The 13,554-nt window shown below is 54.6% G+C and overlaps 1 protein-coding gene across 5 annotated transcripts in view; it reads right to left on the reverse strand.

Annotated features, from left to right (window-relative positions):
- The window catches only part of ACOX3 (acyl-CoA oxidase 3, pristanoyl), a 49,569-nt gene that overhangs the window by 30,708 nt on the left and 5,307 nt on the right, over positions 1-13,554 (reverse strand). For all 5 annotated transcript variants that reach the window (XR_009737174.1, XR_009737175.1, XM_061420945.1 and 2 more), the window contains exons 4-7: positions 13,174-13,248; positions 12,582-12,671; positions 9,515-9,658; positions 1,317-1,405 (exon numbers count right to left, since the gene is read on the reverse strand). Coding sequence is in view for 3 of the 5 variants with exons in the window: in XM_061420945.1 (XP_061276929.1) it covers positions 1,317-1,405; positions 9,515-9,658; positions 12,582-12,671; positions 13,174-13,248 (398 nt within the window). In the remaining 2 variants the exon portion in view is untranslated. The remainder of the gene's footprint in view (positions 1-1,316; positions 1,406-9,514; positions 9,659-12,581; positions 12,672-13,173; positions 13,249-13,554) is intronic.

The following is a 13,554-nucleotide window of genomic DNA, read 5'->3' on the forward strand; positions in this document are numbered from 1 at the left end:
ACTAACAGGTCTTCTCACAGGCCAGCAAGAGGGGCACTCAGAACTCTCGACGGCTATTAGTTAGGAGGCTTGTGCGTGTGCAGGCCTGGTTTTGCTTTTTAACAACGTCCTGCCGTCTTCTCCTCAAGCTACAGAGTAAAAAAATTGATGGTTCTCCCCTTCTCGGGCACAGGCTGGGGCCTCACCTGTTCTGAGGGTCTGAGCGGAGATTTGAGACACTCTACAGGCCACCAGCTCCCCAACTTATGGGGAGGGACAGCAGAAAGGACCCTCCGGGTGCTGGGAGGCCGACCACCTGCTCCGGCTTCTGTCTCGGAGAAGACCTGCCTCCTGAGTTATTTATTTATTTATTTATTTTTCTGCCTCCTGATTTATATTCAAAACGACCAAAGTCAGCGTAACCAGAGGGTTCCAACTACGGCCGGGCATGCTTCTCCCTGCAAAGTGGCAGGTACACAGACGTTCCTAAGATGCAGCGTGAGATACAGGACTAAGGAACCTCCCAGCTCTGCTTCCCCACATGGGAAGCATCTCAGGAGAACAGAGGGGCGCCAAGCGTCTCAGCCAGAATTTCTGGGAGATGGCAGGTGAGTCCTGCCCGAACGCTCAGGTGAGGGGGCACCGACGGGTGGCTCACAGCTGGGGAGACACGCCCAGCCCCCAGGCAGGGCTATGTGAGGGGCCCACCATGGGGACATCGCCAACGAGCAGACAGGCGAGGGGACAGGCTGGGAAAGCTGCTGAAGTTCAGACCAAGAGGCAGGGCTGGACCCGGGATCTGAACCCAAACCGTCTCACTCCCAAATCTGTGCCCTGAGTGAGCCGGAGAATCCCTCCTGGAGGCTGCAAGGCCCCTCCTAACGTGGCTGTCCTGCCCACCTGCCCCCTCCAGCTCCCCAGGCCCAGGTCTCATCTCACACCACACTGCCTCCACTACCCAGACCCCAGCTTCACCCACAGAACGGTGTGGGCGTGGGCTGAGTGCCTGAGCTCCAGTCCAGGGGAGCACGCCGGGGTCTCGGGCTGAGGACCCAGGGGCTCAGCCCCTGATTCTGGGCTGAGAGCTGGAGCGGCCACCTGCCAGGGACAAGTTCGCTGCTCAGCACGCAGGGCCACTTAACAGCTCCTGAGGCTGGGCTTGGAGCAGAATCCGCCCTTCCTGACAGGGTCCTGCGTGTGGAGGTGCGGCGCATCCTGCAGGGCGCGGGGCGGCACTGAGGGGCCCAGTGGGCTCCAGGGTGGGCAGTGCTGAGTGGGCAGCCTTGCAGTATGGGCCCATCAAGGGAGCGACCATCAAGTTCAAGGGCTGGACTCACCCGTTGTCCAGGCCGTTCTGCCCCAGCTTCTTCCCAATGTCGCCGACCATCACCCCCGGCATGGGAAGAAGGGTCTTCGGGTCCCGAATCTGCACAGACCACAAAAAAAAAAAGAAAAAAAAAAAGACAGACAGCAGCAGTGAGGGCCACATGGAAAAGCAGATGAAAAGGTCCAAGACCCCCACCCTGCGACCAAGCCATAGGGTCCCTGCGTGCAGCTGCCGTGGGTTAAACTGACCTCCTGAAACGTGGCCCTGTTGGGAGGCAGGGTCCTTGCAGATACTGACTGAGGATCTGGAGGGGAGACCGCCCTAGTTACCCGCGGGGGCCTGAATCCCATGGCCCGCGTCCTCCGAGGGTCAGAGGAGGAGAAGACATGGGGAGAGGGGGCCACGGGCGGACGGAGGTGGGGACTGGTCGGAATTGGCCACAGCGCAGCATCGGGGGTCAGCAGAAGCTGGCAGAGGCAGGAGGGACCCTCCCTTGCAGCCTCTGGGCAGCGTGTGGCCTTTCTGCCACCTTGACTGGGCCCCTAGCCTGTGGTACTGTGGTTGGTCACCGGGTCCCCAGGACACTGGTCAGTGTGTGTCAGGACACCAGGCACCTCCTATTCACACTTTAGATGTAGGACTTTCCGCTGGGTGTTAAGGCAACGACAAAAGGGCCGTGCACATGTGTGTGCGGATTATTTTTGTAAATTTCCGCTGCCCCAAAGGTGAAAGTCGCTCAATGGTGCCCAACTCTTTGCAACCCCATGGACTAATCAGTCCATGGAATTCTCCAGGCCAGAATACTGGTGTGGGTAACCTTTCCCTTTGCCAGGGGATCTTTCCAACCCAGGGACTGAACCCAGGTCTCCCACACTGCAGGCGGATTCTTTACCAGCTAGGCCACCAGGGAAGCCCAAGAATACTGGAGCGGGTAGCCTTTCCCTTCTCCAATGGATCCTCCTGACCCAAGAATCGAACCGGGGTCTCCTGCATTGCAGGCAGATTCTTTACCAACTGAGCTACCAGGGAAGCCCAAAATGAGCTGCCAACAAAGACAGTTACTGAAACATACAGAGATGGCTAGCCGGTCAGTCCTCACTGCGTGACCTTTCTGCGGACGGGATGCAACGTCCTTCTCAGAGACCCTTGGTGATTCCCAACCAGGCCCGACTCCATCACCCTCCCCTCCCGACCAAGGGCCATCAGCCAGCGTTTCTGGTTGTCACAAGTGGGGTTACCACAGAAGCTACTGGGTGAAGGCCGGCAACACCGCCCACACCTCACAGGGCACAGGACAGCCCCGCAGCGTGGAGTTAACCTGTTCCCAATGTCAAAAGCACCAAGGCTGGGAAAAAACCTGCATTAAAGCAGCACTGAATCTGTACTGTTTGGAGTTTAGCTATTTGTATGAATTGCTAGTTTTTGTTGACTTCAGCGGAACAGTTAGTTATCTTCCTTGAACTTTATAATCCTGATAATTAAAATGAAATAGAATGCTAGTGACAAACAATAAGGCTCAGTAAAGATTCAGATAAAAACTCTTAAAAAATCTTAGGAATTCCCTGGGGGTACAATGCTGGGACGCTACGCTCTCATGGGACAGGGCATGGGTTATATCCCTGGTTGGGGAATTAAGGGCAAACAGTGCAGACAGCTAAAAAAAAAAAAAGAAAAAAATAATAAAAAGATAAAAATTATTTTTAAAACCCTTATAAGGTAGACAATAGTTTTAAAAAGATAGAGACCGCATTTTAAAAACCAGTCACTGATTTTTAAGGAATCAAACAGAAAACTACTGCGGATGCTGGTTTTCAGTTCATCTACAAAGAAATAACAAAGTCCTTACAGACTTCATGCTAACCTCCAGAACCAAGGACAGGATCCTCACTAAAGTCAAAAGCAGAATTAGGTAACTGTATCCTCCTCTCAAACATATTTAATTGTATCAATGCACATATATTTAACTTATATGCAGAGTACATCATGAGAAACGCTGGGCTGGAGGAAGCACAAGCTAGAATCAAGATTGCTGGGAGAAATATCAATAACCTCACATATGCAGATGACACCACCCTTATGGCAGAAAGTGAAGAAGATTTAAAGAGCCTCTTGATGAAAATGAAAGAGGAGAGTGAAAAAGTTGGCTTAAAGCTCAACTTTCAGAAAACGAAGATCATGGCATCTGGTCCCATCACTTCATGGCAAACAGATGGGGAAACAGTGGAAACAGTGTCAGACTTTATTTTTCTGGGCTCCAAAATCACTGCAGATGCTGACTTCAGCCATGCAATTAAAAGACATTTACTCCTTGGAAGGAAAGTTATGACCAACCTAGACAGCATATTCAAAAGCAAAGACATTACTTTGCTAACAAAGGTTTGTCTAGTCAAGGCTATGGTTTTTCCAGTGGTCACATATGGATGTGAGAGTTGGACTGTGAAGAAAGCTGAGTGCTGAAGAATTGATGCTTTTGAACTGTGGTGTTGGAGAAGACTCTTGAGAGTCCCTTAGACTGCAAGGAGATCCAAGCACTCCTAAAAGAGATCAGTCCTGGGTGTTCATTGGAAGGACTGATGTTGAAGCTGAAACTACAATACTTTGGCCACCTGATGCAAAGAGCTGACTCATTTGAAAGGGCCCTGATGCTGGGAAAGATTGAGGGCCGGAGGAGAAGGGGATGGAAGAGGATGAGATGGTTGGATGGCATCACTGACTCGATGGACATGGGTTTGGGCAGACTCCGGGAGTTACTGATGGACAGGAAGGCATGGCATGCTGCAGTTCATGGGGCGCAAAGAGTTGGACACGACTGAGCGACTGAACTGAACTGATGTATATATAACATTTCCCACAATAACTGGAGACTGTCAATCTCATAAGATACAACATCCCTGCAGTAAAGTATGCCCTCGGGTACACGCTGCTCCATAGAAAGTACACAGACTACAGAGAGACACCGCACAGCACAGGGCACAGAGCCAATGTTTTATAATAACTTTGTGAAAGTCGCTCAGTTGTGTCTGACTCTTCGAGACCCCATGGACTATACATAAGTCCACGGGAATCTCTGGGCCAGAATACTGGAGCGGGTATCCTTTCCCTTCTCCAGGGGATCTTCACAACCCAGGATCGAACCCAGGTCTCCCTCATTTGCAGGCGGATTCTTTACCAGCTGAGCCACCAGGGAAGTCCAAGAATCCTGGGGTGGGCAGCCTATCCCTTCTCCAGTGGATCTTCCTGACCCAGGAATCAAACCCAGGTGTCCTGCATTGCGGGTGGATTCTTTACCAGCTGAGCTATCTAGGAAGCCCACGACATTGAATAACTTTAAATGGAGGATAATCTATAATTTTGAACCACTGTGTCATACACGGAAACTAACATGGCTGTAACAATAAAACACTGTAAATGGATTAACCTCAATTTAAAATGTCTTTTTTAATGAAAGAAAAAGAAGCGTTGTGGCAGTGGTGCTCGTGGAGGCAGCTGGTGTGCAGGGCTCCCCTGAGCAGTGGGTCAAGATGACCACAGCCATCCCCTGCAGGGGGGACAGCGGGGTGTACCACCTTATTCCCATGGACCATGACCACCAGGGGAGAAGACTTTGTGTAGGAGACTTCTGGAGCCATTGCTGCTGCCATCGTGGTGGCCTGTCATCATCGCCACTGAGGTTCTGATCCTGCCGAAGAGGTATAGCAGGACAACGAGGGCGAGACGGGAGCTGGAGGCCCTGGGCCCCGAGCCAGCCGCCCCTCCTGCCCTGGGCCCAAAAAGCCACAGCAGCCGGCACCCACTGCTGCAACCTTGAGCCCTGCAGACATCCAGGTGGGGACTCGGGCCCACCCGGTCCACGATGCTGTCTGGGCCACTGTCCAAACAGCTTTTGGTCAAGACTGAGCACAGTCCTCCTCTGGCTGTTTCTCTGTAAGCTCCTTCCAGTTAGGTCCAGGGAGGGCATCTCTTTCACAAACCCACCCCCCCAGCCCCATCCTGCCTGGCCCCACCCCTGCTTTGTCCATATTCCTGCCACCACCCTTCCAGAAAGCTGTGCTATGTTGGGAATCCACTGATGTGGGTTTGACTGTCTCCCCAAAACACAACAGCTAGACAGACAGGTAGGCAGGCAGGCAGACAGCCGGGGAGCCTCCTGGTCAGGAGTCAGGGGTCAAGGCAGGCTCCTGAGTGGGGCTGCCCTGGGTGACCACAGAGGGAGGGCCACATCCACAGTTCACAGAGCAAAACGTTCAACCCCACAGTCAGGCACGGGGGAACTCTACTGGACTACTAACCAAAGACCTGACTTGTTGCCTTATGACTTGTTCCAGCACTAAGTGACCACTAGCTGGCTCATGACAATGCATCAGAGCCTTTCTCCCTCTTTAAGAAAAGCTTTGGGAAAAACTCAATTCTTCTCCAAAGGCGTCTACTTCTTTAGCAGAGTCAAAGTCAAAGACATGGGATGACCTTGAGGAAGACACAGGATGGCTTCTAGGATGAAAGCTTGTGCAGCGTCCGCGGGCCTGGAAGGAGCCTGGTGGCTGGTGCCCACACCCCGCCCCCAGCAAGGGGCTGGGTTAAGCTTGACTCAGCCTCGTTTCTTGGCTCCCCTCTCTCTGAACGTTGAGTAACCCTCTATCCAGTTACCATCTTAGCACGAAGGCCTAGTATCTGAAGGCTGATCAGATGACAACTCTATGTTACCACTACCCTTCCTGGTTCCCCTGCCAAGAGTCAGGATATACTCCAAGTATTACAGGCACAAACCGTTCTTCCAGAGAGAACTCACCTCTGAATCCTTAGCCTGCAGAACAAGCTATTGACAGGGGAAAGCATTTTGGAATTCAGAGGACCTGCCTTCCCAGCCCTGCTTCCTGACTGTGTGGCCTCGGGAGAGTGACCGGACCCGTCCCCATTCCGTTTCCTAACGTGAACTGGGACTAACGTCTGCCTCTGGGGGAGCCAACAGTCAGGGGCTTAGTGAAACAGCTCAGGAGGGGCCTGGCACCCAGCAGAGGCTTTACAAGTGGGAACCAGCACTATCGTGACGGATTTCCTCCACTGTAAGACATACACTCGCTCCCACTTTAATCAATCAGAATATGTCTTAAAACTGATGGGTCCATTAACGAGGCTGCTTTTTCCCCCCCTCTCTCAAAAAGCTGTTTTCTAACCAACTGTGTATTTTACAATTGATGACATCTTGGACATAAGGTAATAAATCTGTCTCCTGCTACAGAAAAAAGAAAAGAAGAGAAACGAGTATTAGTACCTGGAGAGTGTAAGTCACTACAGTGCGTTAAACTAATTCTGTTACATTTTCAACAAATTACACTCTTCTATCTATCACCTAATGACATACAGCGTGTGTGTGTGTGCGGGGGTGTGTGTGTGTGTTGAGTCTCTCAGTCGTGTCCAACTCTGCCAGCGCGTGGGCTGTAGCCCGCCAGGCTCCTCTGTCCATGGGACTCTCCAGGCAGGAACAGTGAGTGGGTTGCCACGCCCTCCTCCAGGGGACCCTTCCCGACCCAGGGATCGAACCGTGTCTCCTACATCTCCTGCGCTGGCAGGCGGGTTCTTTACCGTCAGCACCGTTTTTTTGATGACTTGTTCCCACCTCTCTTTCCCAGTAGACGGTGAACTCCACGAGCACAGGACTCATGCTGCCCTCAGGGCCGCACAGGAGACACGCTAGGTACACAGAGAGCACGGGCCGGATGGAGGGGCGACAGTGCCCACTGAGGGTTTGGAGAGCAACGCGTAAGGGAACACAGAACATCACGCGCAGCTCCACAGTCTAGAGACAGAAACGCCGGAAGACGCCGCCTTCGGGTCCAGTTTCCAGGTACAAATCTATACTCCAGAAGCAGGATATGGTGGCCTCAGGTATCAAAAAATACACACGGTCTGCCGGTGATCACTGTAAATTGGAAACTAAGAACACGAAGGAATTCCCTGGTGGTGCAGTGGTTACGACTGCACATTCACTGCTGAGGGACGGGGTTTAATCCCCGGTCAGGGAACTGAGATTCCACAATCCATGTGGTGTGGCCAAAATAAACTGAAAATAAGGGCATGAGCATCGGAGGAAATGGATCAACTGGATGTCATGGAATTCAAACCCTAGTGCACAGAAGATGATACTGAGAAAGTGAAGATAATTACAGAATGAGAGGAAACATTTGCACATCATCTGTCTGAGAAGGCTGAATGTGCATAAAGAACCCTCGTGACTCAACAACAACAAAAATGCCCAACCTAGGAATGAACTAAAAGACTCAATGCACACACGGACAATGATCAGACCACGAGGAAAAGCAGCACTCTGACCTTCAACCCACAGCAGAGCCCAGGGAGCTGCACAGCAAGGCCCGGACAACTGGCCAGGACTCATAACTGATGGCCTCCCTAATTGTTGTCCTGCTTCCAACACAGAATCAATCGGAGAAGGCCCCACCTGACCAGTCACCCAGGATACCCCTTCTTCTGGCAGCTGTGCCCAGCTCCCACTGGGTCCCCAGCCCCCATCAGGCACCCTGAGCCACCCTCTGCTCCACTAGGAAGCTCGTGCAGTCCTCCGCCTGCCTCTGAGCCTCTGCCAAGCACAAGTTCAGCCAGCTCTGAGCAAACAGCCTTTGCTTTCACCATCCCTGCTTGGTTCCAGAGGACAAAGGATTTGAACAGACATTTCTACCAAAAAGATACAGAAATGGCCAATTGGAACATGAAAATATGGTCCACACTGTTGGTTATTAAGGAAATGCAAATCAAAACCACAACCGGATACTGCTTCATAACCTCTAGGGTGGTTACAGAAAAAAAAAAAGAAAATTGATAATAACCTGTGCTGGTGAGGATGCGGGAAAACTAGACCCCTCAGCCCTGCTGGTGGGTTGTTTAAAATGCTAGCAACCAGTATGGGATTCAATAAAAAGTTCAACACAGGGTGACCATAAGACCGTGCAATTCTTCTCCTGGGTACAAACAGCCCCCCAAAAAACTGAGGACCCACGTACAGACAGACAGTGCTCATGAACGCTGACGGTAACACCACGCCCAACAGCCCAAAGGTGAAGTGCACCCAACGTCCAGCAGAGGAGGAGCGGATACACGAACTGTGGACCAGCCACCGTGGGTCATTCGGCCTCAGAAAGGAAGGGGGCTCTGGGACAGGCCACCACGTGGATGAACTTCAAACACAGGCGAAGGGGACGAGGTCGGACAGAAAGGGTCACGTAGCGCATGACTCCTTTCATGCAGAACGTCCGGCGGAGGCAGAGGCAGAGGCAGAAGGCAGCCAGGCGACTGCCAGGCCTGGGCAGGGGGCGGCAGGGAGGGCGTGTGGCATGGGCGTGGGCGTCTTCCAAAGAGGAGACGCTCTGAAACCAGAACAGTAGGACGTGGAGAACGAGCTCAGTGCCCTGAATGATTCACTTTCACGTGGCTAGCCGTGCGCGCTGAGTCGTGTCCGACTCTTTGCGACCCCACGGACCGTATAGCCTGCAGGCCTCCTCTATGCTTGGAATTTTCCAGCCAAGAATAATGGAGTGGGTTGCCATTTCTTCCCGACCCAGGGATCCAACCCGCGTCTCCTGCGTCTCTGGCACTGGCAGACGGACCCCTTACTGCTGCACCGCCTGGGAAGCCTTTGTACGTGACGCGAATTCTCCTCTCGCGAGAGCCTCCCCACCGTCAGAGCAGTCTCAGAGAATAGCCATGTCAGAACGGGTTTGGGGATGGCGGGAGCCGGGTTTCATTCGGTATCCAGTCAACCCAGGCCTGTGGACGCTGCAGCCGCCCTGGGCAGCGGGGGACAGGCCAGCCGGCTGTCCCAGGCACCCCCAACAGCCAGGGCTCTATTTGTGACCTGGGAGGGGGCTACACGAAAACCCCCAAGTCAGACTTCATCTCGGAACTTCTGCAGCCCCTCAGACCGCTGCTAGAGCCTGGGCATTGCCATCCAGCAGGATGGAGGCTCTCCCCGAGATGAGCTTGGAGTTGGGGTTTCTCAGAGGCAGCACCTCACATATGGGGCTGATCGTTCTTCCTGGGGGCGGGGGGGCGGGTGTCCTGTGCGCTCCAGGGTGTTGACCTGTATGCACCATGCGTCTGCACCCCGAAATGCCAGAAGCGCCCCTGCCCCCAGCTGTGATAAAAACATCTCTGGACGTGGCCAGACCTCCCCACCCCAGGGGTGAAACCTGCCCCTACCTGGACGAGAAAGGGGTGCAGCCCGTGGCACTGGCCCCCCGGCGTGTACAGCTGAGCAAACACCACTGCATGGGTAGCGGTCTTGCCCATGTTGCCAACCCAGAATTTGGCAGCTTCAAAATCGGGGGAATGGATGATGAATTCCTGCACGAGGGAAAAAATGGACGTTAGAGACTGCCGCACACTGGAGTCTTCATCTCTTTGACACGTTCAGTCTTCTCTGTTCGAAACCTTGGAGGTATAGGTAAGAGCTGATGGAAGGTTATTTCCGTGTGGCAAGGGGAACCCCATTTAAAAAAAAAAGCATATGCTGGGCCTTATGGCTTAAAGAAGAGCCTCCCTGTGGAAGACGATGACCAACATGCGAATAGTAAAGCACACGTAAAGCTCCAAGCTGCCAACGCCCCAGTCGAGTTGACCGTTCAGCAAGCCTTCCCCAAGCACAGATTGGGGCGGGGGTCCCCTCCTTGGCTTCACGCCTGCCTACATCCCCCACCCACTGCCAATTCGCCAAGTTTGGCTCCTTCGCCCACCCTGTCTGTCCCCCAACAAGCTCCCCGGGAGTCCAGGAGCACAGGGTGGATGCGCACAGGAATTAAAGAAGGAACAGACAGGAGGGGACAGGTCCCCTGAGGACACAGCCCGGGGCTTGGGGAGGCAGCAGGGAGCAGAGGGAAGCAGGGCTGAGGCCTGCCCCCAGGGAGGTCCCACCTGCTTGTGGGCGTCACCCAGCCAGCTGGCTCCCTCGAGCGCACACCACTGCTCTCTCCTCCCCATCGAGACGCTGCATCTCCTTCTTGTCACTCAACAGAAGTGACATCGGGTAGTGACACTCCCAGGTGGGATGGGTCATGCCGGTCCCATCCCATCCCTGCCCCACAGCCCCTGGCCCAGCCAGTTTCTCCCCGCTGGTGACAGGACTGTGTCTCCCCTCCAGCATAAAAGTTCCGTGCTGCTGACAGGACTGCGTCTCCCCTCCAGCATAAGAGTCCCACCGGCATGTTAGTGGCCAGGAGCTGTCTCTAGCAGCAGTGTTGAGTACACAGTAGGGTGCTCAGCAAACAGCCTGCGGGAGGCTCGGGGCTCCTAACCTCAGCTGATCTTCATTTAAGGACCAACGCCAAGAGGAGGAGAGTCAGAAGCAACAGCCTCGCAGGTAACTGAGTTTCACCCAGGCCCCGAGGCCATGGAGGTACCACCCTCCCTCTGCAGAGTCAGGAAGGGCCTCCCCATCCCCTAGCCCAGCACTGAGAGCCCAGGGACACCAGCGAGCTGAGCGAAAAGAAAGGCTGAGAGCCAGAAAGACCCGGGTGCATATAAAGATATCTCATGGCTTAAACAACAGTCCCTTGGACTGCAAGGAGATCAAGGCTGCTGGGCTACTGCTGCTAAGTCACTTCAGTCGTGTCCGACTCTGTATGACCCCATAGAAGGCAGCCCACCAGGCTGCCCCGTCCCAGGGATTCTCCAGTCAAGAATACTGGAGTGGGTTGCCATTTCTTTCTCCAGTGCATGAAAGTGAAAAGTAACAGTGAAGTCGCTCAGTCATGTCCGACTCTTGGCGACCCCTTGAACTGCATGCAGCCTACCAGGCTCCTCCATCCACGGGGTTTTCCAGGCAAGAGTACTGGAGTGGGGTGCCATTGCCTTCTCCGGAGATCAAGGCAGTGAACCCTAAAGGAAATCAACCCTGAATACTCATTGGAAGGACTGATACTGAAGCTGAAGCTCCAATACTTTGGCCACCTGATGCAAAGAGCTGACTTGCTGGAAAAGACTCTGATGCTGGGAAAGATTCAAGGCAGGAGGAGAAGGGGACGACAGAGGATGAGATGGTTGGATGGCATCACTGACTCAATGGACATGAGTTTGAGCACGCTCCGGGAGTTGGTGATGGACAGGGAGGCCGGGCGTGCTGCAGTCCGTGGGGTCACAGAGTCGGACACGACTGAGCGACTGAACAACAAGGATACCAAGAGGCCACACACCTCGCTCTCAGCCCCTGGGGTGTGGCGGACCCCCGCCTCTGCTCCCAGGCACCCCCAGCAGCCTGCAGGGCGCACACTGCGACCCATGCCCCCACCGCCCGTTCTTCCAGGGGCTTCTCAGGTTCATCCTCTTGAGCCCCTTGCCCACAGTGCCCCCAGTACACACAGCCCACCTGTCCCATGAATAAACTCATGGTGAGCAGACACACGGGGCAGGGCTTCACCCTGCTGCATGCAACTCGGCAAAACCACATGGACCAGTTGGGGGAAGGGCCGCAGACACTGGACCCGTGAGGAAGGGGCAGGAGGATGTGGCCATCTGGGAGAGGTGGGGGCCAAGGAGCCCGACACCAGTGATGGGAGAGGGGCCGCAGGACGGGGAGCGGCAGAAGCCACAGGTCCCCCGCACGCCCCGCCCTCTCCCCCGCCCCCCGCTGCCCTCCAGAGCACAGACCAGCCGACACACCACGCTCCTGTCTGCTCACAGAATACGTGTTCCCTCCCCGAGGACTGCCAGGTCCGATGGACGGGCCTCCTCTAGAGCACCCTCCCCGAGGACTGCCAGGTCCCCACGGCACTAAGGAGCAAGCCTGCACAGAGCAGCCTTCAGTGCACAGCGCAGGGAGGGGGGCCAACCACACAGGTGCCACGGAGAGCCCACGGGTGCAGGATGGCCCCAGGACCAGAGGGGCTGGGCTGCTGTCCAGAGAGCCTGGCACCAGACAGGCTGCTAGAGACGGACGAGGGTCAAGTCGAACCTTCCTTGTTTGTCCTATAAAACGAGAGCAGCGGGCACCGCTCCCTAATCGCACGCAAACAAACCTGGTAAACAAACAGATTTTATAGAAAGACAGCTGCACCCTCACGCTTCCACGTCCTAGCCCAATCCAAACTGCAGCGGCTTCTAGGTATGACCAGGTTTCACCGCTCACAGCCTTTATCTCCTACGCTCTACTGTTCACAACGTGATGGATCTCGGTGTGCACTTAGGCAAGAGCCAGGCTTCTTGGTCTAATTATGTGACAACACCATGTTTCACATGCTCGAAGCCTGGAGACAGAAGGGCGAGTATCACCTACCTGGGTGCTGGGGTCGTAGTGAGCAGTCGTGCGTATGCCCTTGGTGTTACTCCCATGACTCACTTCCGTCAGAGCAAAACATCCAAAAATCTAGCATGGAAACACAAAATGAGGTCAGGTGAAAAGGTCCTCTCTGCACCTTCCTGGAGGGACCCTGCCACCAGGCTTCCTTTACGGCCTAGACCACCGAGCAAAGCCCCAAGTCTCCATTTCCTGCCTGATGCCCAGCGGGCTCACTGAGCCAGCCTGCTGTGCGAGATGCTGGCTGCAGCTCCCGCCCGGGAGGGCAGCTGGCAGGTGGGCTGCTGGGGTCTCTCTAAGTCAGCACAGTGGCTAAGAGCAGCTCTCAGGCGTCAGAAGAAAAGGAAGGCGCTTCCTCGATAAGAAAAAGCTCAGCTCCTATCGTGCTGGGAATCCAGCACACCCCAGTTTGGGAAAGAACAGCATGAACTATTTGGTGAGCAGCCCCAGAACAGCATGAAAGGAGGAGCGGCCCCCCACCTGGAGACCCTCTGCGGCAGGGTGCCCTCTCCACACATCTCCAGGAAGAACACATAACAGGACCCGAGGTCACCCACGAGCGCCAGCTAACCTCCAAACTGAAGATCTTTGGAAGGTACTTGAGGTGCCGTTCAGAACCAGAGCTGTAAATGGCCGATCCAAAAGTCTGAAAATACAACATCACCATGGAAACAGGGGGAAGCTAAGGCTGCTGCCACCCTGGGACTTTACCCCACTCCCCACCCCGACACACACACACACACACACACAAACACCACACCCCCGGCACCACACCAGCCCCCAGCAAGAGCTCCAGCTTCCAAGACAAAGCAGCACTGGGGTCCACGGCCCAGGACAGCCCCTGGACTCAGCTGCCTGGCCTTGAGCTCACGGAGTCACGAGACCCAGGTCCTCGTTGCAAGCCATTAACACGCGCTGAACAGGACCAGGAGATAGTCCGTGAACAGCAAGG

Source organism: Bos javanicus, chromosome 6 (assembly GCF_032452875.1).
Source record: "Bos javanicus breed banteng chromosome 6, ARS-OSU_banteng_1.0, whole genome shotgun sequence".
Classification (NCBI taxonomy): Eukaryota; Metazoa; Chordata; class Mammalia; order Artiodactyla; family Bovidae; genus Bos; species Bos javanicus.